The sequence below is a fragment of the Durotheca rogersii genome (genome assembly GCF_024521655.1).
Source record: "Durotheca rogersii strain YMJ 92031201 chromosome Unknown GGS23scaffold_3, whole genome shotgun sequence".
NCBI classification, from domain to species: Eukaryota; Fungi; Ascomycota; class Sordariomycetes; order Xylariales; family Xylariaceae; genus Durotheca; species Durotheca rogersii.
This window is the reverse complement of record NW_026251234.1, coordinates 1,149,352-1,169,608: the sequence shown is the minus strand read 5'-3', so window position 1 is coordinate 1,169,608 and position 20,257 is coordinate 1,149,352. Positions and strand designations below refer to the sequence as shown.

At 54.9% G+C, this 20,257-nt stretch overlaps 4 protein-coding genes across 4 annotated transcripts; 2 read left to right on the top strand and 2 right to left on the bottom strand.

Annotated features, from left to right (window-relative positions):
* Window positions 1–787: 787 nt before the first annotated feature.
* On the bottom strand, window positions 788–3,394 carry GGS23DRAFT_283191 (uncharacterized protein). The gene is made up of 2 exons (XM_051512570.1): window positions 2,763–3,394; window positions 788–2,676 (listed from the first exon to the last, which is right to left on the bottom strand). Exons 1-2 carry the CDS (start codon window positions 3,101–3,103, stop codon window positions 873–875), a joined length of 2,145 nt encoding a protein of 714 aa, XP_051375397.1. The 5' UTR covers window positions 3,104–3,394; the 3' UTR covers window positions 788–872.
* Window positions 3,395–7,104: 3,710 nt separating this feature from the next.
* Window positions 7,105–8,890, bottom strand: GGS23DRAFT_602943 (AFG1-like ATPase-domain-containing protein; the record flags this gene model as incomplete). Its single annotated transcript, XM_051519402.1, has 2 exons — window positions 7,105–8,546; window positions 8,626–8,890. The coding sequence occupies 2 exons, from the start codon at window positions 8,888–8,890 to the stop codon at window positions 7,105–7,107; spliced, it is 1,707 nt and encodes a 568-aa protein (XP_051375396.1).
* Window positions 8,891–12,050: 3,160 nt separating this feature from the next.
* GGS23DRAFT_283146 (uncharacterized protein) lies at window positions 12,051–13,093 on the top strand. The gene has a single exon (XM_051512569.1). It carries the CDS (start codon window positions 12,293–12,295, stop codon window positions 12,992–12,994), a length of 702 nt encoding a protein of 233 aa, XP_051375395.1. The 5' UTR covers window positions 12,051–12,292; the 3' UTR covers window positions 12,995–13,093.
* A 4,167-nt stretch (window positions 13,094–17,260) lies between these two features.
* Window positions 17,261–19,995, top strand: GGS23DRAFT_602942 (uncharacterized protein; the record flags this gene model as incomplete). The annotated part of the gene is made up of 9 exons (XM_051519401.1): window positions 17,261–17,373; window positions 17,544–17,589; window positions 17,714–17,855; window positions 17,913–18,084; window positions 18,143–18,737; window positions 18,799–18,867; window positions 18,919–19,178; window positions 19,232–19,890; window positions 19,955–19,995. The coding sequence occupies 9 exons, from the start codon at window positions 17,261–17,263 to the stop codon at window positions 19,993–19,995; spliced, it is 2,097 nt and encodes a 698-aa protein (XP_051375394.1).
* Window positions 19,996–20,257: the final 262 nt, after the last annotated feature.

Sequence of the window (20,257 nt, the reverse complement as noted above, 5' to 3'; positions counted from 1 at the left end):
GGCGTACTGCTGATGGAACAGGTGGCTGACGCAGGCAGAAGGGAGAAATGGAAAGAAACGCAAGACTGTGACGACTTTCAAGAAGTAGATGTACGGATGGATGGACTTATGAAGGTGAAGGTGTTGGAGAGGTTGGAATGGATCACCCGGAGCTATCTGAATCACAGCTGACTCAGGGGTACGTCGCAGCTCGGGGCACATGCGATGGTCACTGATAACCATCGATACTACCGACATGACGTAAACCGCGGCTTCGCTGCGCATATGTATTTGCATTACATAACCTAATGCACAAACCATGGAGTACATGAGATGTTATTATGTAATTAACGGGGCTCAACCCCTTTCCAAATGGATGGAGAGGACATGTTCACTCACACGAACACCCGATGAGAGATTGGCCACCGCGACACGAACGGTACGCATATGGCCGAGCCAAGAAAGATCACGACCGATTCCATTGGCATTAGCAATTGGCTCTTATTAGGCTCTCGGATGCATTCGCTATGTACAGGACAACGTACAACCTCTCTCATCGGCCCAGCGGCCACGCGGGTTCGTTCGTGTAAGCCTCGTTCCCCAACCATCCGCATCAACGAGGAAAGATGGGGAAAAAAATTTCATCCACAGATCAACGGGTATCAAACCCCCAAAGTGACATATGCGAAGAGAGTATCTAGATCTCGAATACTGTCGTGTCATGCATGCATTGGGGGGCGAGGGGGGGAGCGGGGGGAATACACTCCCCCTCTTAACCCCTCCTACTGGTATCCCCCTTAAAATGCTTCAGTAAAAACCAGAGCCCCTATTCTTGGGCATCCCCTTTAACGCCACATACGCCACCATCAGAATCATCGGGTTATGGACAGTGATTACTCGACACTCTCTGACTTGATGGGGTGGTGCAGAATCCCACGGAGACACAAGCGGTCCGAGCCGGCCTCTTCTGCCTTCTTCCCGCCCTCGCCGTTCTCCAAGGCCCCTAGCCACCGCCGCCAGAGAGCGCCGCTGAACCCGGCATTATAGTAGAAGCTGCCACCCTGCATGTTATGTTCGCCCCACCCGAAAGGGCTATCGTGGGCGGCCGGAGGGTAGTTGAAAGTCTTGTCCATGATATCCAAGGGCCACTTTCGATCGAAATACACCGGATGTGGCGCGTAGACGGCCTTGTACCCGTGATGGAGAGCGGCGGTTGGTGGCCACATCTCCGGAAACATGGTGTGATGCATGCGGAACGTCTCCTCGTGCATGGTGTTGAGGAGTCTTCGGGACAGGCGTGCCACCGTGATGATAGCCGCGCGACGAGGAGGCGTCGGAAGCGACGTGTTGTATCCGGTCACATCATTGCGGAAGACCCAATTGGTCTTCGCCGGGTCGAAAATTGGATCAAAGGTAATCAGGTCCGCGTCTTCGCCCACACCCCACTGGTAATCGTCCTCCTCGAACTTCCTCGGCGGTGTGGTCTCGTTAGGGGACAGGAGCATACCGAATTCCCCAGTCCCAGGCGCGGTCTGGAACTTCACCGGTCCCCAAATCGGCTCCTCCTTTGTTTTCATGGTTTCGCGCGCCACCAACTCGGAAAATTTGGCCCAAGAGCCATGGATGTCGGGGATCCAGAATCGTGAACTCCGCTCCCACATATATTTTCGAGGTTGCTCCGCAGCCCATTTCGAAATGCCGTTGTTGAGTTCGTAATAATGGCCCGTATAGCGAATATCCATCTCCCAATTCCAGAAGAATTCATATTCCTGGTGCTGTTGGGCGAACCATTGCAGCGCAAAATGTGCTGTTCGGTAAACGCCGTATATGTCGGATTTCGAGTGATTTTCGACGTTGTCCTCGTCGCGGAATGGGCCGGGATAGTAGGTCCTCATCTGCTGCTCCGACCAGAGCGTCGTTATGCCCCAGAACTCCTCCGGCACGCTTTCCCTCAGCGTCTGGTTATACACCTCTTCGGAAGCCCAGATCGGTATCGTATCATCCTTGACATGGACAAGCAGGTGTACATCGTATTCTCCACCGGATTTCAGAGAAAGCTCATTGATCATGGCCCGGAGCGACAGGAGTTGGATGTCGCTGTATTTGTAACCGGTCCAACTTCGCAAGATGTACGCCGACCTCTTCACCATCTTCTTCTTAGTCGAATTATCGCCAGCGGCCTTCTCCGGCTCGAATCGTTTGCGATTCTTCTCAAAGCACATCCTCTGCGCTTTGCCCCAGTCTACGCCGCGGTAATCAATCTTGGTAAACATTTCTTTGACCACCTCAGCTCCCATATGGGCTGATTGATTGGAGAGCCCGAGTCCCCCTTCGGCCGGAGGATAGCTGTAGCCGTACGGACCTAAGCGACCAAACCGTTCCCAGCACCTATCCGGGGCGACCCCAAGGCTCTCATACGAGCCCCAGTACGGCGCTGTCATGCCGGCCGGCACACCGGGATAGGCGAATATATCGGGTGCTGGGTACTTCTCGTTCTCGTCAACGTAGCATCTCTGGACGGGGTGATGATCGTTGAGATACTCGTTGGAGCTAAAATCGGGGTATGGATTAACGGGAATTGGGTCGAAAGGAAGGGTCTTGTGAATCTCGATCTTGGTCTTGGGCGCAGCCTGCTGCTCGGGGATCCACTCCGAGTACCTCACGAGGGAGCGAATGCCATTATAAAACCCATTAAGTCTACGACGTGTGTTAGAATATCGACGCCACTTCTACGTCGCCTCTGAGACAGTGGACGCATATCAAAGTCTCTCTCTCTTTCTCACCTGGGATACGCTTCCCAATGATAGGGGATGCGCTCGTCGACTTTGGTCTTTTCAGCATAGTAACGACGCGCCCGCAAACTTCCGCCAGCGAACAGAACGAATGTGAAAAACACAGCGAGGGTAAACCCGAACAATCTCCGTGGGGAAGTTCGGAGCAGGAGCCCGAGGCGACGACGGGGGACGGCAAACCCCTTACGCCAAGCGTCCGACATGATAGGCGACTCGTCTAGTGGCGAGCTGGCATGGCTCATATCATGCGAAGGCAGTTGTTGGTAGACGACGCTGGAACCTGGCAGCCGTAGGGAGGGTATGTGAGAGAATGCACTCTTGATCGTGCCCATCCTCGAGGTAGGGGAACGAGGGCTAAAAAGGGAGCGTGGCGCGTAAGGCGTAACCCGGGATTATCCTTCTCGGTTGACTCCAGAGGCAGCTCGCAGGTCTCGCCGGATCAACATACCGTTCGGAAGGGGTATATACAGGACGCGGGCGAGGGGGATTCGTGGTGGGCAGAGAGGAGGGAGGGAGGGAAAGGGTAGGGAAAGAAAAAAAAAAAAAGACGTAGGTATATACTGAAATGGAAGGGGAGAAGCAATAGGAGATAAAGGGACACAGCCCTGGAGGGCCAAGACAAATGTGAGGACCTGGACCGGGACTCTCCACTGTAAAGAGAATGACGAGATCTCCCCTTTGGGTGGGCTGGACCAAGTTCCTCGAAGTTAGCAACGACCGGCTGGCTACCAATGGCGGCCCCCACCCGCGGGCACGCCAGTTTGGAAGGTACCTCCTCGTGTCTTGGCCAATTCCTTCCACCACCCCATCTCGCCTAGCCCGCGCCTAGGCCTAGGGCAGGTATACACCTATATAGTGCGCCTATACGCCTTTAACTACGCCTATACACCCATACACCCATACACCCGTACACCCATGCATCCATACACCCAATACACCCCATATCGACCCCTACACCCGTACCCACCGACAGATAGGTACTTTGCGGGTGCCGTGATGGCCTCGTACCGCTGCAGGCAAACACGCACACGACTCTGCGGCGCTAAAGGCGAGAGCCTGGGGCACGTCGGGCACGCCGGTCGCGAAGTAGCCCTCCTCGAATCCCCTCGTGTGCGAGGCGTCGTCTGTCTGCTACGTGAAGGTTAGAAGGCACCTGGGCAAGTTACCTAGTCGCAAAGCAGAGCCTTTTTACTTCTCGTAGCAGAACACCTTAGTTACCTACCTAGCCTTTAGGTGGGTAGTCACGCTGCTCAACCTGATTTGCCCCACGGCTAACGGGACCCGTATTATAAAAACCGAGGAAATTTATACGGCATGCTACCTAAGGAGGTAGGTGTGTAGCACTGTGGCACACACCTGTACGCTGATCATCCATCTTATATACATGTCATATATGCATATTGGACACGTGTGTGGGCGTGTGTGTGGGCGTGTGTGGGTAGCATAGAGAAGAGGAGGTGGTATATATGTACATAGGATATCTCATGTCCACCCTCTCCAATCGGAGGCGCAGTTACCTGCCAATCTCGTCTCCTTTTTTAATAAGCGTGATTTATAGGAGCGACCCTCCCTCCGGAATTCGATGGGTAGATTGGTATGCGACTTGCACACTCTAACTACCTGATTCCTACCTACCTGCTACATATGTTAGATAGGTAATCTCCCAGGGACTGCATGTGGCCAGGGCTCGAGTAGTACTCGACGCATGGTCCGGCCGGAAGGTAGGTGTACTCTCTGTACCCGTACTTCATACCTCCCTAGGTATTTATTTGCAGGGTTAACGGGCCCGACCCATCCTGCCTGCAGCTAGCTAGGGCTCCGGGGTCTGCACGGCCTATGCCATTAGGTAATGACGGTCTCTGCCCGCCCTGTGGCCACGGGCTAAAATGACTGTGTTTCGCCTATATTTGTTGTTGGTTTATCAATCCTAACAATGCGCACCAATAGGTACTAATCCTTCCCCACAACACCTATAGCGCCGGGTGGTTTTCCCAACGTGTACATCCCTTCTCCAAGGCTCGTAGCATTAAGTTGTTAGCTATTAGGGGAAGCAGTAGGTGATCGTTTAAAGTTAATACTCCTCGGAGCCTTTGGGGCCGAGGACAATCCAGCTCAGATGAATATTTTCAATACAGTGTGTAAATATGAACCCACGTAAAGTCCTCACAATGCTTACCCACGTCGACCCCGCCGAGACTTTGGGTTATCGGCTCCTCAACTTAAGCAGGACTACCTACCTACGTATAACAGTATATGTGCAAGTAGAGAGTGCGCTTAGCGAGAGCACTGTCATTTTAAGTGCTCTAATCCTACGGGCCTCAAGCTGCTGTTATCTACCTCGATGGGCACGCAATCCAACAATCCATGTATGTATGCATGTAGCCATCCATGAGGCTCTTCAAAAAAGGCGCAGCTAAAGACGCCTAAGAGACGCCACCCCGCATATGTGCGACAAACTGATGACAGGTCAGTACTCGTAGATTGGAACACTAACTCGCTCTACCTAGATAGGTATAGATTGGGCCGGGTAGGGACTCTCGGTAACTGTGCCTCTTTCTATGCACTCTATACACACACATCGTACAACGACGAGCTTACCTATATTGTACCTACCTACCTCTCTCCACTATGCATTTAATAATGCGATAATACGTCGTCGTCGTCGTACTAAGAGCAGTAGTAGGAAACCTATGCTTTGCCGAATCTCTGCTATCATCTCGCTCGCAAGAAGGATCGGAACAGGGGCTACTATACTCTACCCTCATTCGAGGCATTGCCAGGCTAGGCGCCAGCCTAAATCCTACTCTTACCAATTTACCGCTAGTCAACGACAATCTATTGGTGTGTTTTTTTCCCCTCTGTTTGCGGTAAGATGAAGAGGGGAGAAGAGAAAGAAGGAAAGAAGAAGAAAAAAAGTCGGCCCGCCCCAGTCATTGGACCGAGATTCTGTTCGTTGGTCAATCTTCCAGGCAGGAGTGTCGCCGGCCGTCACAATCCTAGCACTGTCGCATGTACCTTACCTGCCAAGGTTAGGCGCGTAGATATTGCACCGTACTCTGCATAATCAGGTGCCACCTTAGTTAGGCTGTACCTTGTCGCTACGCTGGAAATTTGAAATTGCGAAATTGGACGATACCCGTGAACCCAGATCCAACAGAGCTTTCCTTTCCACATCATCTGCGCAACCCAAGGTTGTCTCGTGGTACGGCGGTCAGATTGAGGGGCAACACTATCTAGAGCGTGTTGGTTAAGTGCCCATACAGCGGCACACTATCTACCTAATGAGAGGCAAGTTGCTATTAATATCTGCATATGATTTGTCCTTTTGCCTAGAGCGCTTTTGAGAGGGGGCATTTGGCTATTCTTGGTCTAGTATGATTCTGTATGAAATAAGAGCCTTATGTTCTCTTGGCCTCTTCTTCTTCTTCCTCTTCTTTTGTTCTCTCCCTCTTCTTCCCGCTTTTTAGCAGCACTTCCCCCTTGGAGCCCCCCAACTTGACGCTAACGGAAAGCTGGGTCGGTATTTGCAGCTAGATGCAACCTCAGCCCGAGTCTGTTCTTCTCCTTGGCCAAGCCGTTGGACTAGCAGGGCGCGTGCACTGCCCCCGGAAGAGGCGATAAGGTCCCGATCTTACGGTGGCAGGACGAGGGAGAAAGTCTGCAAACTCCCACCGAAGCTGCCCCTACCGACCTTATATTACCTCCCTAGGCCCAGCCGTGAGGTCATCTGCCGTCTTAAACGCGACGCCAGCAGCAAACCTTACCCAATACCCGCTCCGTGCATAAACTGCCTTCGTAAACATTGCACCTAGGCGAGTAACACGATATCTACATAGGCGCTGCGTCCCACGGTCCAGACCGGCGTCTCATTACCGTCCGTATCCGTCATCAATCTGTCAACAGTCTGTCAACAGTCTGTCAACGGAGATGCCACGCCATGCCACGTGAAAACTAGGGGGTCGGACACGAGTTGCTAGACTATACGCGGTCTTCTATAAATGCCTGTGCGCAGTCATATACTCAACACTTCGTGCAAATGTATCAATGCTACCTCTACCCATAGGTTACCTGCCTCCACCACCAAACCCTGTCTGTCTCGCTCTCTCTTGACCAGCCGTGATACCTAATTGAAACCTGCTCCGCTACGGAGAGACCCTGTATGCATTATATCGACCCAACCCGCCATCAGCGCAGCCAGGAAAAACGCTGGCGAAACGCGATGGAATGAAAAAATTCGAAAAAGAAAAAGAAAAGGTAAGGGTGGGATGAGTACATATGTGCTGAGCGCGCCTTCCCAAGCTACCACACGCGATCCCATCACACGCTTGCTGCCTCACATGCTGTCCTCCATCTGCCGGCTGCGAGCCTTCGCCCAGCCGTCCCTCTCGGCCTTGCCGCCGAGCGCCTCGAGGCCCATGCCGCGCTCGACCCACTCCTTGCTCGACATCTCGCTGAGCCGCGACAGGGCGCGGGAGAAGGCGAAGCGCTCCTCCTCGCCGGAGAAGAGGCTCGAGCTCTTGAGCTGGCCGATGTTGGTGTCGACGTCCTCGAGCATGTGCTGCATGGCGGTGTCGCTGTCCGGCTCGTCGTCGGCGGCGGAGCCGGAGCCGGAGCCGGAAGCCGAGGCCGCATTCCCCCCCTGGCGCGACAGCGACTCGCGCAGCTCCTGCGGCGACACGAAGAGCTGCGTCAGCGGCACGGCCGTCGTCAGCACGAGCTTCGCGCGCGACTCGTACACGGCGTCGACGAAGGTGATGAACCGCCGCGCCAGGTCGCGCTCGCGGAACGTCATCCCCGGCACGTCCGACACGATGAAGGCGTCGTAGCACCGCATCAGCTCCAGGTAGTCGGCCGCGCCCGTCGCGCGCCCGATCAGCTCCTCGAACGTGAACCAGGCGCAGCGCCCGCTGACGCGCGGCACGCGGATCTCGCGGCCCCACACGCGCTGCGTCTCCGGGTGGTGCGGCTGCGCGTCGTCCGGGTCGCCGAGGAAGCGCAGCCACTTCTCGACGTGCGAGGCCGCGTGGCTGTCGAGCGGCGTGTGGTAGACGCCCGACGGCGGCCGCGGCATCTTGCGGTAGTCGGTCGGCGAGTCGAGGTTGATGACGTGCAGCCGCGACTTGAGCAGGTGGATCGCCGGCACGAAGGACTCGCGCTGGATCCCGTTCTTGTACAGCTCGTCCGGGTGCCGGTTCGACGTCGTGACGAGCACGACCCCGTGCGACATGAGCGACTCGAGGAGCCGCCGCAGGATCATGGCGTCGGCGACGTCGGTGCACTGGAACTCGTCGAAGCAGAGCACGTTCGCCTGCTCGGCGATGTCCGCGGCCACGAACGGGACCACGTCCAGGTCGTTGCCGTGCACCATCTTCATCTTGTGCAGCCGCTTGTGCACGTCCTGCATGAAGTTGTGAAAGTGTATCCTCGTCTTGGTGCGCACCCCGCTGGGCAGCGTGTCGTAGAAGAGGTCCATCAGCATCGTCTTGCCGCTCCCGACGTCGCCGTAAAGGTACAAGCCTCGCGGGAGATCATTCGGGATCTCCTTCGTCCCCGCAGCGCTCAGCTTCGGCCCGAACCAGGAGAAGACGGATTTCGGAGGCTTCAGGATGTCGAGGCTCGGGCGCACGACCGGCCGCGCCCGGTAGTGGATGAGGTCGCCGTGCAGGTTCTGCAGGCTCTGTATGATGCCGCGCTGGTGCTGGTCCTCGCGGAGACGCCCCTGGCTGACGCGCCGGTCGTATTCTTGAATCGGCCCATGGTGGTCGGGCGCGTTGGCTGCGGATTTTTGAGCAAGTTTAGAAATGATATGTACGCTATCGCATATGGAAAGGAGGAGGATGAAGATGTTGCTCACCTTTCTCCGCAGAAGCCGTCACCACGGTCGCGAGCTGGCGGAACCTGCTAGGTGACAGAGGGGGCTGCGTAAGCAGGTTGGCAGCGGCCGAGAGGCGGCGCCCCGCGGTTGGAGACCTCGCCGCCCTGCTTCGTCCACTCTCGCCGGTCCTTGTTGTCAGCAGGCACCTCGTGCACAGGCGCCGCCTTATCTCGAGCCCGGCAGCCGGTCGGGTGGGACGAAGGAAGTGTGATGAGGGAGGGGTGCGAGAAAGGCACAGGCGCATCCTCGCTGACGGTGGTATCTGCGACGGTTTTATCACAAATGACAGCAGCCTCCCCGCGAGCGGCCTGGACGCATCATAGGTCGGCAGCAGACAGGCAGGTACGGGATCTCGGACGATGGACGGGAAACGCAACGTGGCGGAGGCGTGGATGGGGGTTGCAGGAGCAGAAATCGCCAGGTAATTGTGCTTTCGGGGTGCGCGAAGACGAGAAAGAAGATTACGGTTGTTTCTTTGGCGTTGTCGCTACGCAGTTTACGAGTCTCCTTTTTTCTCCTTTTCTTCCTTTTTTTTTCATCGAGTAGATTCTGGATTCCTCCCAGCCGGCGACGGAGGTAAATGGCGTCAGTGGGGTTTGGCGGCAACTCGCCTCGGTTTCTCGGTCATCGGATAGTAAAGGCGCGCTATGCCTAATCGAAGCGACGTTCGGGTTGGCGTTTGGCGGGTTGGCTTTGGCATGGGGATTCGATGCTCTTCGGCTCTCTGCCATTAAAGCGATCGGGGTCAGCGACCAACAGGCGCGTCGGCGTCGCTTGTCGCTAGCACCGTCAGGGTAGTGCAGGGCCTCAAAGGAGGGGGGCCGGGCGAGCGACGCCCCTCGTCGCAGACAAAACAGGTCGGGGGCCAACTTTCCCCCGGCGGTTTTTATAGCCCCGCTAGCTGATTGGGTAACTGTCTAGATAATATACGGATGTATGCATATTGAATCCCAAGGCCATGCACCTTTTGGTGATACATGACCATATCCATGGTGTCGACTCGACGCTGTGTAATGGAGCCGCATGTCTTGGTTCTCAACATCGCCTTTCCGACGCCCGTCTATGCGTATTTTCGTTTCTCCATGCTTGCTGCCGAACTCACGCGGGCTTATCCCCGCGGTGTCGCCGGCCGCTTAGACTAGAAGTCATCGTGTATGGAGCCGTAGAAGCCTATTACATATCCACATAGGGAGGGCGCGTGGCCTACTCGGTCTCTATCGACATTACGGTGGCGCTTTCTGTGTTACTATGTATTCAGGCCTGGCACACGTACGACTAGAAGCTTACGGCCAATCCCCCTTCACCCATGTGATGTTGAGAGGTGTTGAGAGCAGGAGATGAACCAGATATTTGTTTTTTTTATGCGCCTGGATTGAGCGGATAAGAGAGTGCCCCGAAGGGATACATCAATTCGGTTGGCAAGTGGCGATCGCCATAGCAGCCACTTCGGTGGGCTCCGGGCGACTATATTACTCTGGTCCCGGTCGGTCGTTGCTACGAAAACACCGAGATAGCTGAAGCCTTTTGCTGTGCCTAGAGCTAAGCCCAAGGAGCAGTTGCAACGCATTGATATCTTGGTATGATACCTCCCAATCGGCTACCCCTTTTGTCGATACGTCATCAGTCACCTTGGGTGCCCGGCGTGCTCTCTACACACTCGTAGCATGGCTTCTTGCGCGTTAAGGCTGCAACCTCACCATCACCGCGGAATCCGCGGAAATTTCGAAGGCCGAGACCAGGCAGTGCTCGTCACCGAACTCTTCAAACTTGTTGGCATCGGGCGGCCTTCGGGATAGGGCATAAGCTCGCGTAGGTAAGCTAGGGGACGGGCTCGGTGTAGGCCTTTTTTTTCTACTGTCTTTCGGAAAGGCAGACCGAACGGCAGAAACCATTGATACCGATCTTTCCCCGTAAGCTTGTATTACTGTGGCGGCCACTATTAGATGGGTCGCGTCAGCAAGGCTTTCCAAATAGGACTAGAAGAAACACAAGTCCGACTTAGGAAAAGCCGGTTGCAGAATGGGGACTCCGTGGCCATCAAGTTTATTGGTATCAATGAGCAGGAAATAAGCCCTGGGTGCATGCCGATCACTGTGAATAGTCACGGTGGCTAAGTTTAATTAGCAGTGATGACGGGGGGCACTTGTGGAGGATGGTGGGCGTGGCTATCGGTTTACTTCAAGGAGATCCTATCACATTTCTGTAAGCCAGGACTTAATCTTCGTAGTAATATGTAATACTCTATTATCGGCCCGCGCCCCCCCCCCCCCCCCCCTCTCCTTTTGGGGGCTAGGCTTTTATATCTATTCAGACGGTCTCAGTAAAGGCGAAAGTGTTTCATTGGGGCAACGCAAGTGACGTGCCCTGCGCAAGTGTTGGAAACTAACTAATAACGTTGTCGTATAACAGCCACTGCGTTAGCAGAACATTCTCCGATTAGTTGATCGTAGGAGCTTACCGTACGTACAATTGAACTTGCGATGGTTGGGTCGATCATCAATTTCAGAATCACGGGTTGGAAAGTAATGGTGAACTAGTGTATAATCAAACCCGTTTGCCATCCTATCGCTATGTCTAGACGTGCGCTTTTACTCCTGTGTTATTTCTGACGTAGGGGTGAATTTCTGAGAGTAAAAAGGTAGAATACGGTCCATATGATGCAGAGTGGGAGCCTCGAGCTGCAAATACACAGTCATTTCCAGCAAAGGGGGCGTTGATAGACGCGATTCTTAGTAAATTACGGTCTTGACGAGTTCGCCTTCACTCAAGTCTATGGGGAGCCTTTGCTTGATATACCTATATCGCTCCAAACCTCCGAGGAACGGGGACGGTTCTCGCAGTCATATGAATATTGCATCTAAGGTTGCTGCCGTAGGAGCTAGTCGGACACGTTGCTCTTAGGCACCGTTCTTACACTGAATAATGCGCCATGATCAACTCATCGGCATAGAACCCGTGCCAGATATCTACTATAAATATGTAAGAACGTGGTTACCAGAAGTATGATCTGAAAAATATGGGGGAAGGGACTAATCATGCCTAGATCAGGGGCCTCCATGTGTGCTTCACAGACTAGATATTACCCTCCTCCTCCCCGGCGTTCCCCAGATATCGATAACGGGCAGAGAATACTTGGGAGTCATTCTCAAGGGTGGCAATGATGGAGTGTTTGCTAGGGATGCTCATAGGGAGCCGTAGTCTCTTGAGGCGATTTAAATTCTTCTAGTCGCAAATAAAATGGACGTGCAATCATATTATGAGATGAAAAAAGACTAAGCCCATGATTACTCATAGTAATGATCAACTTATCCTGCTTGGTCTCTATTCGTAAGGATTACACATAACTGACATTCGACAACCAAGTTGAATGATCTGTGACGGAACGTCAACGTGTCACGGAGTAGGTGGCTTTATGGGGAAACGATTCATGACTGCTGATGATACCCGAGAATTCAGTAGCATCGTTAAGAATCGGTTATTATAGCAGAGCTACGGCAACAGGCGCGATCTGTGAACCTTGCAGAGTCCAGAGCGCACAAGAACCAGAACTACCATGCCATTGCCCCTTGACATCGCCAGGGTCACCTTTCCATACACTTAACTTGGCGACACCTAGACTGTACGCCCTGCGAGGACGGAATTTGCAATGAGTCGTTTTCCTTCGCCTATAAAACACCGCTATGATGTGCGGGCGATACCGAGTGGGCCATACCCAAGGCCGATGGAGCGCATAGAGAGTAACAGGCTGAGGCAGAAGACACGCTGGTGGTTATCATCCGTTGGAGAGCCGAGGACGAAGGACGGTTGGGCTGAGACCCCCAGAGACACGCCCTGGACTACAGGCTCGCACATCAACAGCAAGCCCAAGCCGTCTAGCTACGATAGCGGTTCCCTCGTTACGATTATTCGGTCTTCGCAGTGCTTGGCCGCCATCTTGGCACTCGTCTTGTACGTATTTACGATGTCCGGCCCAACTCTCTGGCTCCTCGTCCTAGCGAGTGCCACGAGTGTATTATCCGGCGGTTGGTGCATTCTCGCACTTTTTCTGCGGCACGTCTGGTCGGTCTGGCTCGTAATACCGGAGCTCCTGCTCGCGCTGACATGGGTCGTGCTCTTCGTCGTGAGCTCCACTACGACGCCCGACGACTCCAAGGCCCTGACGTTCAGGTTGGGGATGATGGCCATCGAGGCGGCTATGGTCCTCTGGACACAGACCAGCCTGCTGGCCATAACGCCCGTGTTCCATCAGACGATTTCGTGTCTGTTTGGGGCACGCAGCCGCGGGGACCCCGGGAACGGACCCCTTATGCAGGGTGCCCCGGGGATGGTAAGATGTTTTGCGCAGTAGATGGTGCATATCAACTGATGTGAATGATAGCCAGCTCGGCGCCCAACCGCTGCCACACCGGGCCGAGAGAGGGGAGAGCGTCCGTCCGCGATAGCTCCTGCACCAGGCCTCACGCCCGTCCATTCCGGGCCCTCATTGCCCAATGAAGGGACACAGAAACCCCTCACAACTCCACAAACGGTACACCCGATGCCCATATGCCTGACACGTACGATGCTGCGCCAGCAGCCCACCGAACGCACTCCAGGGAGACCTTTGCCGCTCCAGATGAAGGCCCCGCGAGGGGACCCTGTTCAGCGCAAGCCGCCGTCTCCCGACCCCATCTAGACCCCGGCCGAGTTCCTGGAGACAATGAGCATACCTCGGAGTGGAACTGCATCGTCTTAAGGCCGGGCACGCCAGTCCCAGGTCAGGTTCGACCGCGTCTGGCGATGGCCAAGGCGGGGGCGACTGGACAGCCCTACGGTGCCTAGACCGCGGGGGGACGGCAAGAGAGAAATCTAGCCAATAGTCGACATCTGCCAGCTGCGAATCCTGGGGCGGCGAGCCATTTCTGGGGACATAGGGGAGATGTTGTGAGACTCGCGGGGCCTGTGGCCGACTGCGGGATAGGTACTTGAAGCCACGGGAGCTATATATTACAGGTTGATAACTCCACCTATAGGCGGAACGGTCTGATCGGGACTTGGCGCTCTAGGCACGCTGGCGAGGTATGCACGTACGCACCCACATATAAGTAAATATAGGTACTACCTACCTGCCTACCCCTTAGGCAGCGTGACGTCGATGTTGCTCCTTGGCGTCTTGTATGCGCAGAGGCGGTAGGGCCGACAAGCGGTGCTTCGGGTCTGTCGTCGAAGCGTAGAGTTTGCTCATATGAGGGAACGAGCAATTGATATTAATTCTCATCATATCCTGTAACCCTGATTATTTTCGGGGCCATGCAAGGGGTAGGGGGGATTATGAGTACGGGGAGGCCAGCATGTACGTGTAGGATGCCATTCGTCATCTAACACAATCTCAGCCTGCGCATAGGATAATGTGTAAGTAGGGTATGTCTGCGTTGGACAGGAACGCATATGCTGTCTACGCCTCGTGGCGACCGAGTCGCTATAACACCGGGGGGATCGAGGCTGCCGCACATAGGTAAGTACATATTGCCTACATGCTACGTTGGCGACGACAACAAGGCCTGCCTATGTAGTAGGTGTGCGCGGTCTCTGGGTGGATCACGGGGATGGCTAATGCTGTGGTGCTGCGTCGCCGATTCTCCTTCGATGACGGTTCGGATGGGGTAGGATCGGAGGGGACAGGACAGGACAGGATGAGATAGGCCTGAAGCGAATAGCACATGCTGCTGGCTGCTGGATTTGGCTCTTTTAGCAGTTGGCGCTGATCGATGGCCAGATCTGTCGTTTTGGTCCAGTCGCTCTGGGGTAGGCCAAACCGTACCTCGCCGCCGACGTTAATCCCTTTATATCCGCACAACATACGAGAATGGGGACAAATGGCGTGGTGGCTACCCAATAAGACCGAGTCAGACGGGGGATTCTATTTTCTTCTGGTCAGCGATGCCTGCAGAGCCGGCTGCTGGGATGGTGACGGACACGCTGCGGATTATGGGTAAGAGAAGGTAAGAGAAGAAGAGCCGGGCATGGGATGGGGGAACTGCCCCAGTTGGTGGGGTGGCGAGAGGGGAGACAAGTACTAGGTATACCTACTCTACTTACCTAACAACCTTCACAGTCGAATGATGGGATGTACGCATCCCGGCTATGGAGCATCATAACACGACATTAAGTGCCTACGGCATCCAAAGGTATAAATACCTAAGCTACCTACAACCTGCCTACGTGTACCTACCTATGTAGTAGGATGTGGGTAGCCAGGAGGTTCTCTTGCCAGAGCGCGGGTTAGCGGTGATCAGCACGAGCGCAGAATTGATTGCGTGGCTAAAATGCGTATGGCCTGAGCGGAACGGGCCGGGGATGATTTCGAGTGGATTCGTGACGGCTGTTAGCGGGCTGATAGGCTGGTAGCGAGGGAGATTTTAGTGACACCTGCAGCACACTCGCAGCGAACCTTGGGTGGTGTGCATACAAACCGGGGGGAGGGAGTGAGGGAGAAAACGGGGCGTGCGGCGCTATACGAGGTTTTATAGGTTCGGTAGGGAAGTACTCAAGGTACTAACTCACAAAGTGCCGGGAGAAATATCGAGGCTGTATGCAGTGTGCGCGCGCGCGTGTGTGTATGTGTGTGCATGTGCAGACCCGCGCCGCTGCGATACGCGCTGTAGATACCGTCCGTGCATGTAGGTATGTGCTGTAAGTTTGTTCTGCATGCAGCGTGCGTGCTGCTCTGGTACCTCACCGTGCTGACGGAGAGTGGTAAAAGTCGAGGTCGTATATATGCCCGTCCGTCCATTTCTTCCCCAGGCCTTGTATGAGTAGAGGTAGGTGGGTACATTGTGTAGGAGGCACGTAGTATAATTTCCAAGATTCCATACTAGCCCGTGAACGGGCAGGCTATAAACCTGCCTCCTCTTACCACCTAGGTCACGGAACCGGGTGTAGTATGCATACTACAGGCCAAAGCCCTATCTACCTAGGTATATCTACGAAAGGCAGGCATTACTAGGCTGCCCTTCGTCCCGGCAAAAACGCGTGCTGCGTGCGGGGTGAAGTTGTTGGGTCCCGCTTGAGCAGGGGCCGTTGGGATGAAGTCACTGCCTCTACAGGTAGATACCTAGGTAGGTAGGTAGCTTCTCGATCTGCATTGAGCTGGAGGTAAGGGCACATAATTTCACAGCAACATCCCGGACGGGCACGCACAGAGAGGTGGCGTACCTAGGTATGATAGCGATGGCGAGAGACTAATGCAGAGGAGGTGTGTACCGCGTAGGCATGCACGTACCTATGGTTCATTAAGGCATACCGAGCCACCCCTGGCGATGAAGAAGGATATTGACCACCAACCTGATCACCAATCTTATCGGGGCCTCTCATGCAGATATATGCCGAGACTTGTATATTGTGTAGGGACATGATGATAGGTACATGCTACACGTCCACGGCGGGTATGTACCTCCTAGGTATTCGGGAGAGGCCAGTACGATAGATTAAGAGGTATCTGCCTGCCTGCCTACCTCCTACCTCCTACCCACCTAGGTACCCAAGGCAGGCCATGTACGATACTTATAGCACTTACTTTAACTCCAAGTATCTACCTCTCATACACGTGCGGGTGTCTCGCCCACCCTGCCCCGTTCGAAACATCGGCTTGTTGTTCACAACACAGCCTGCTACCCACCGGGATACCCGTCCCCAGGTCCCCAGCGACCGACCACCGGCGTACACTGGTTACCGCGGCCGTCACTGGCCGGCTGCCACTGGCCAGAGTGGCAGGCGGCCCAAACTCACCAATGCGCTCCCGGTCGCGCTCGCTCACGCCATCCCCAGCCTAAGTAGGTAACTAACTGGCACCGCAGCCGTCCATCCACCCTTCTTGACCCATCATCCATCCACTCGCCTCATCCACCCGTGCGCCGAACCCTGCCTTACTCAGAACGCGCTACCTAATACGCCCACTCTCTCACAATCCCTCTCTTATCTCTCTCTCCTCCCGACTTACTCGCTCACTCATCCACACCCTTCTTTCTACACCCCCCCCCCTTCTTCTCGATTCCTCCTATAACTGCCAACCTCTCACCGCGCTCAATTCATAAACCACCCCATACCCTACATTAGTCGCTAGATATATACATGTGCTTGCGTATGTATCCGTCTACATAATCCAAACCTCGACCCCGTCCCATCCCGCTCCATACCATCCCTTATCTCTTCCCCCCCCCCCCTCTCCCCCAGTCATACTTCGCACCATCAGCCAGTTCACCCTCCTTTCCTATTCCAATCCTAGACTGCTACCTGGCATCCGAAACAGCAACGACAAGCACAATCACAGTCAATCCTGGCCGTCTTGGGCCGATCTGCTCGCTACCCCGCTCTCAGCTGAGGCCGAGAGAAAAGGGTGAGAGGCAGGTCCGCATGATCCGGGCAATCGGGGGACTTTCTCTCGCTTGCCAATCTCCACCGCAGGCAGACTTATTAGCAAAGGGGGACCAACCCGCCGCCGGCCGCTATACCCTATTCCTGCAGTGACCGAGAGATTCAATTACCTAACTACTCTACACCGCATCTTGTTATAACAATACCTACGCTCAACTTGTGCTTGTACTGCGCTTACATCAACCGAGCTGGCATCATGACGATGTCTGAGGGCGACGGCGGCCAGAACGGGGCCCAGAGGCCGGCGGCTAGTCAAGCTCCCGCGCCCCGTAAGAAATTCGCGATCCCGCCCGTCAAGAACGCATGCTTGTCTTGGTACGTCGCAGCACCACATTGTGCTATCCGCCTCAACTGGCTCGACTTGGCCTCGCCTCGTCTCGCCTCTTCCACGTTTACCCTCTTTGAAACTCTCCCTTCCCGGTCTGCTGTCGCGCCGCCGAGAAGGAGAGGGGGGGCTTTTCGAACTATGCTAACGGAGAATGAAGCCGCGCATCGAGGACGAGATGCAACGGCGAACGTCCGTGCGCAAGTGTACGCTTCTTTTCTTTTTCATCTTTTCTTCGCCTGATGCCGTCACGCGGTATACCGTTTGGTAGCGAACGTGGAGGCCCAGAGGTGTAGATGAACGGGACGAGTGTTTGTCTGACCGTCCTAGTGCGTGACTAAGGATCGCGACTGTGTCTACAAGCCGAGTAGGCGGGGAGGGCCTCGCATCCGGAAGAAGGCTCGTCCCCTTTCGGACTATCAAGATATAGCCATTTCGCTTCCAACCCAGCAGGAAGAAGTTCCTCAGGAGTGTAGGTCGTGTGATGCCGTCGGGGATGCCGGCATTCGTGCTGATCCGAGGGCAATAGCGCTTCTTATCGAGCATTACATAGACCCCGGCGCGGGTCTCAAGCCCTTGGCTGATATCTGGAGAGATAGCGATGCTATTTACGACAATCTGTTCCAAGACACCTTGGAGAATACCATTCCTAGTGTCAAGATCCCGATGGTCAGGACCTACGGGGGAAACGAGAGGGCCATGTAAGCGGTTCCCGTACCTCCCGAAACTGCCGGACTAATCAACCCCCCCCTCGCTTAGATTGAACGCCTACTACATATGGATTCATCCTTACTTTCCCATCCTGCCGCCGCCGGAGACGGTGCCGGTGCTCGACCAGGCAGTGCCTCTTTTCGAGAACCAGAGAGACAAGTTTGAGGAGCCAGTCTCCGCCATCAGTCTGGCAATCTCGGCAATTCTCGCCCTCATCCCATGTCCTCAGGATCCCAGTCCGCTCGAGCCCGAGTCGATTCGTTGGAGGCGAACTTACTCGCAGTTCCTCGCCAAGTCGGCCTTGGAGAGCATCGAGAGCGAGACCGAGCGGCCCGAGTCGTCCGTTGAGCCTCCGAAGGCTCTGGATGATTCCGACGAGGAGGTTTTACGAGAGAAGTTCCACTCGCAGGTCCCTCTAGAATTAGAGAGCATCATTGCTCTTGACCTGCTCAGCGTCTACGAATATGCGCAACGCGGAAACCTAAAGAAGATGAGAGCGAGGGTCGGGGCGGCCTTGGTAGCTGCCATGTCCCTGATGCTCCACACTCGTAGTGATGTAGAGGATGAGTACGCGGAAGCGCGACGCCGCACCTGGTGGATGACATATATCTGCGTCTGCCAGGGGTCAATCGTTAGCAATACGGTATGGTTGCAGACGCCCGCGTGTATGTGGCCGTTCGAGGATTTTGGCTAATGTCCTCCAGCAACCGACATTCGAGGTCTTCGCGTCTAGCTTCACGGCCAAGTACCCTACCATCAAGGCCGACCCAGATGTACGATAAACCCCGCCTCGCATATGTGAATCTGCGTCTGACGTTCTATAGGCATTTCCGTTGTTTGTCCAAGCCCAGCAAGCTATCTTGGCGGCTACCCAGTTCGTCATCGAATTCAACAAGGCCAGAAAGGAGCAGTCGGATATGACCCGAATATTCAACCGGATGCGGGAGCTCGAACGGCTTTTGGAACCTCTCATCGCCAAGTCTGAGGCGTGGGTGTTGAATTGCCCGCTGACGCAGCCGGTCGATAAGAGGGAGTCTGTCCTGTCCCAGTCGCTGCGGTGCATGTCGCGCATTAAGCTGAATAGGTAAGAGCCGTCGTTGCGAGCTCGAGCGGGGCCAGGCTAATACCTGTGTACAGCGCCCGTATCAAAGTCCACCGCTATTGCGCATTCTTCGACCTCGCCGTCTTTTCGGCTAAGCACTGCGACCTCAGGAGCACAGCAGAGAAAGTTGAAGTCGATAGCCCAGAGCCTATGCAGCTCCAGTCATGTTGTACCACTACGTTGAGCAGCACGCCCTCGATGAACTCGAGCCAATCCGGTGGATCGGTCTCCCCGACGCTCTCGAGTCGATCGACACCGAACACAGATTGCTGCAGCTTCAACTATCAGCCGGCCACTCCCATGGCTCATACCGGCCCCACCCTCACGTTCCCGTTTACCACCCATCACTCGTCGAAGGTGTGCCTGAGGTCCGCTCTGAATATCGCGCAAGCGTTTGATTCCCTGCCGTATCCGAATCCCACCGGCCTGCTTTGTGATACTCCATGCTACATCGGACCGTCCTCTACGCTGATCACACCGAGGACGATGCCCTCATTTGCTTGCTGCGCGATGCAGTGTAGTTACGCATTGCTTATGGTCAAGGACAGAACAGAGTCCATGTACCCACCCACCAGCACCGATCCTAGTCCCCTCGTAGACAATCTTCGTGACCGCCTCCAGCAAGGCCTAGTGTCGATATTGGTCACGCTCGAGAATTACGCTACCGCTTTCGAAGCCTTGGGTGGAATGCGAGGTAGCTAGGCAACCCCCCGCCCCCCCTGATTCCGAAGTGCGAGAGGAGCTAACTTTACGCATAGACCAAATCCGGGACAAAGTTGATCTAGCATTAGGATTCTGACACAGGCTGGGAAGGAGTGTTTTGTTAGGTGAGATGCTTAAGGACGTACACCCGTCTTAGGGATAAATGATACGATGCCGCCGTTACATGAGCAGATGATTCCCCCCTCTTTTCTCAGACTAATGCGGAGGAGTTTACGTGTCGCTAGATGGCGGCCAGCCAGGGATGGATAAAAAAGTATCGTGGTGTGTGTAGGGCTTGATGCGGCAAATGACGGTGCCTTCTCATAAAAGTACAGCCATTTTTGTGAAGCTATCTTAGT

What these genes read in the sequence shown, in the direction of transcription:
- GGS23DRAFT_283191 (XM_051512570.1), bottom strand. Translation starts at nt 3,103, where the DNA reads ATGGGCACGATCAAGAGTGCATTCTCTCACATACCCTCCCTACGGCTG. An exon ending in CATTGGGAAGCGTATCCCAG is followed by an intron (nt 2,677 to 2,762) that starts GTGAGAAAGAGA and finishes CACACGTCGTAG; the next exon opens with ACTTAATGGGTTTTATAATG.
- GGS23DRAFT_283146 (XM_051512569.1), top strand. Translation starts at nt 12,293, where the DNA reads ATGAGTCGTTTTCCTTCGCCTATAAAACACCGCTATGATGTGCGGGCG.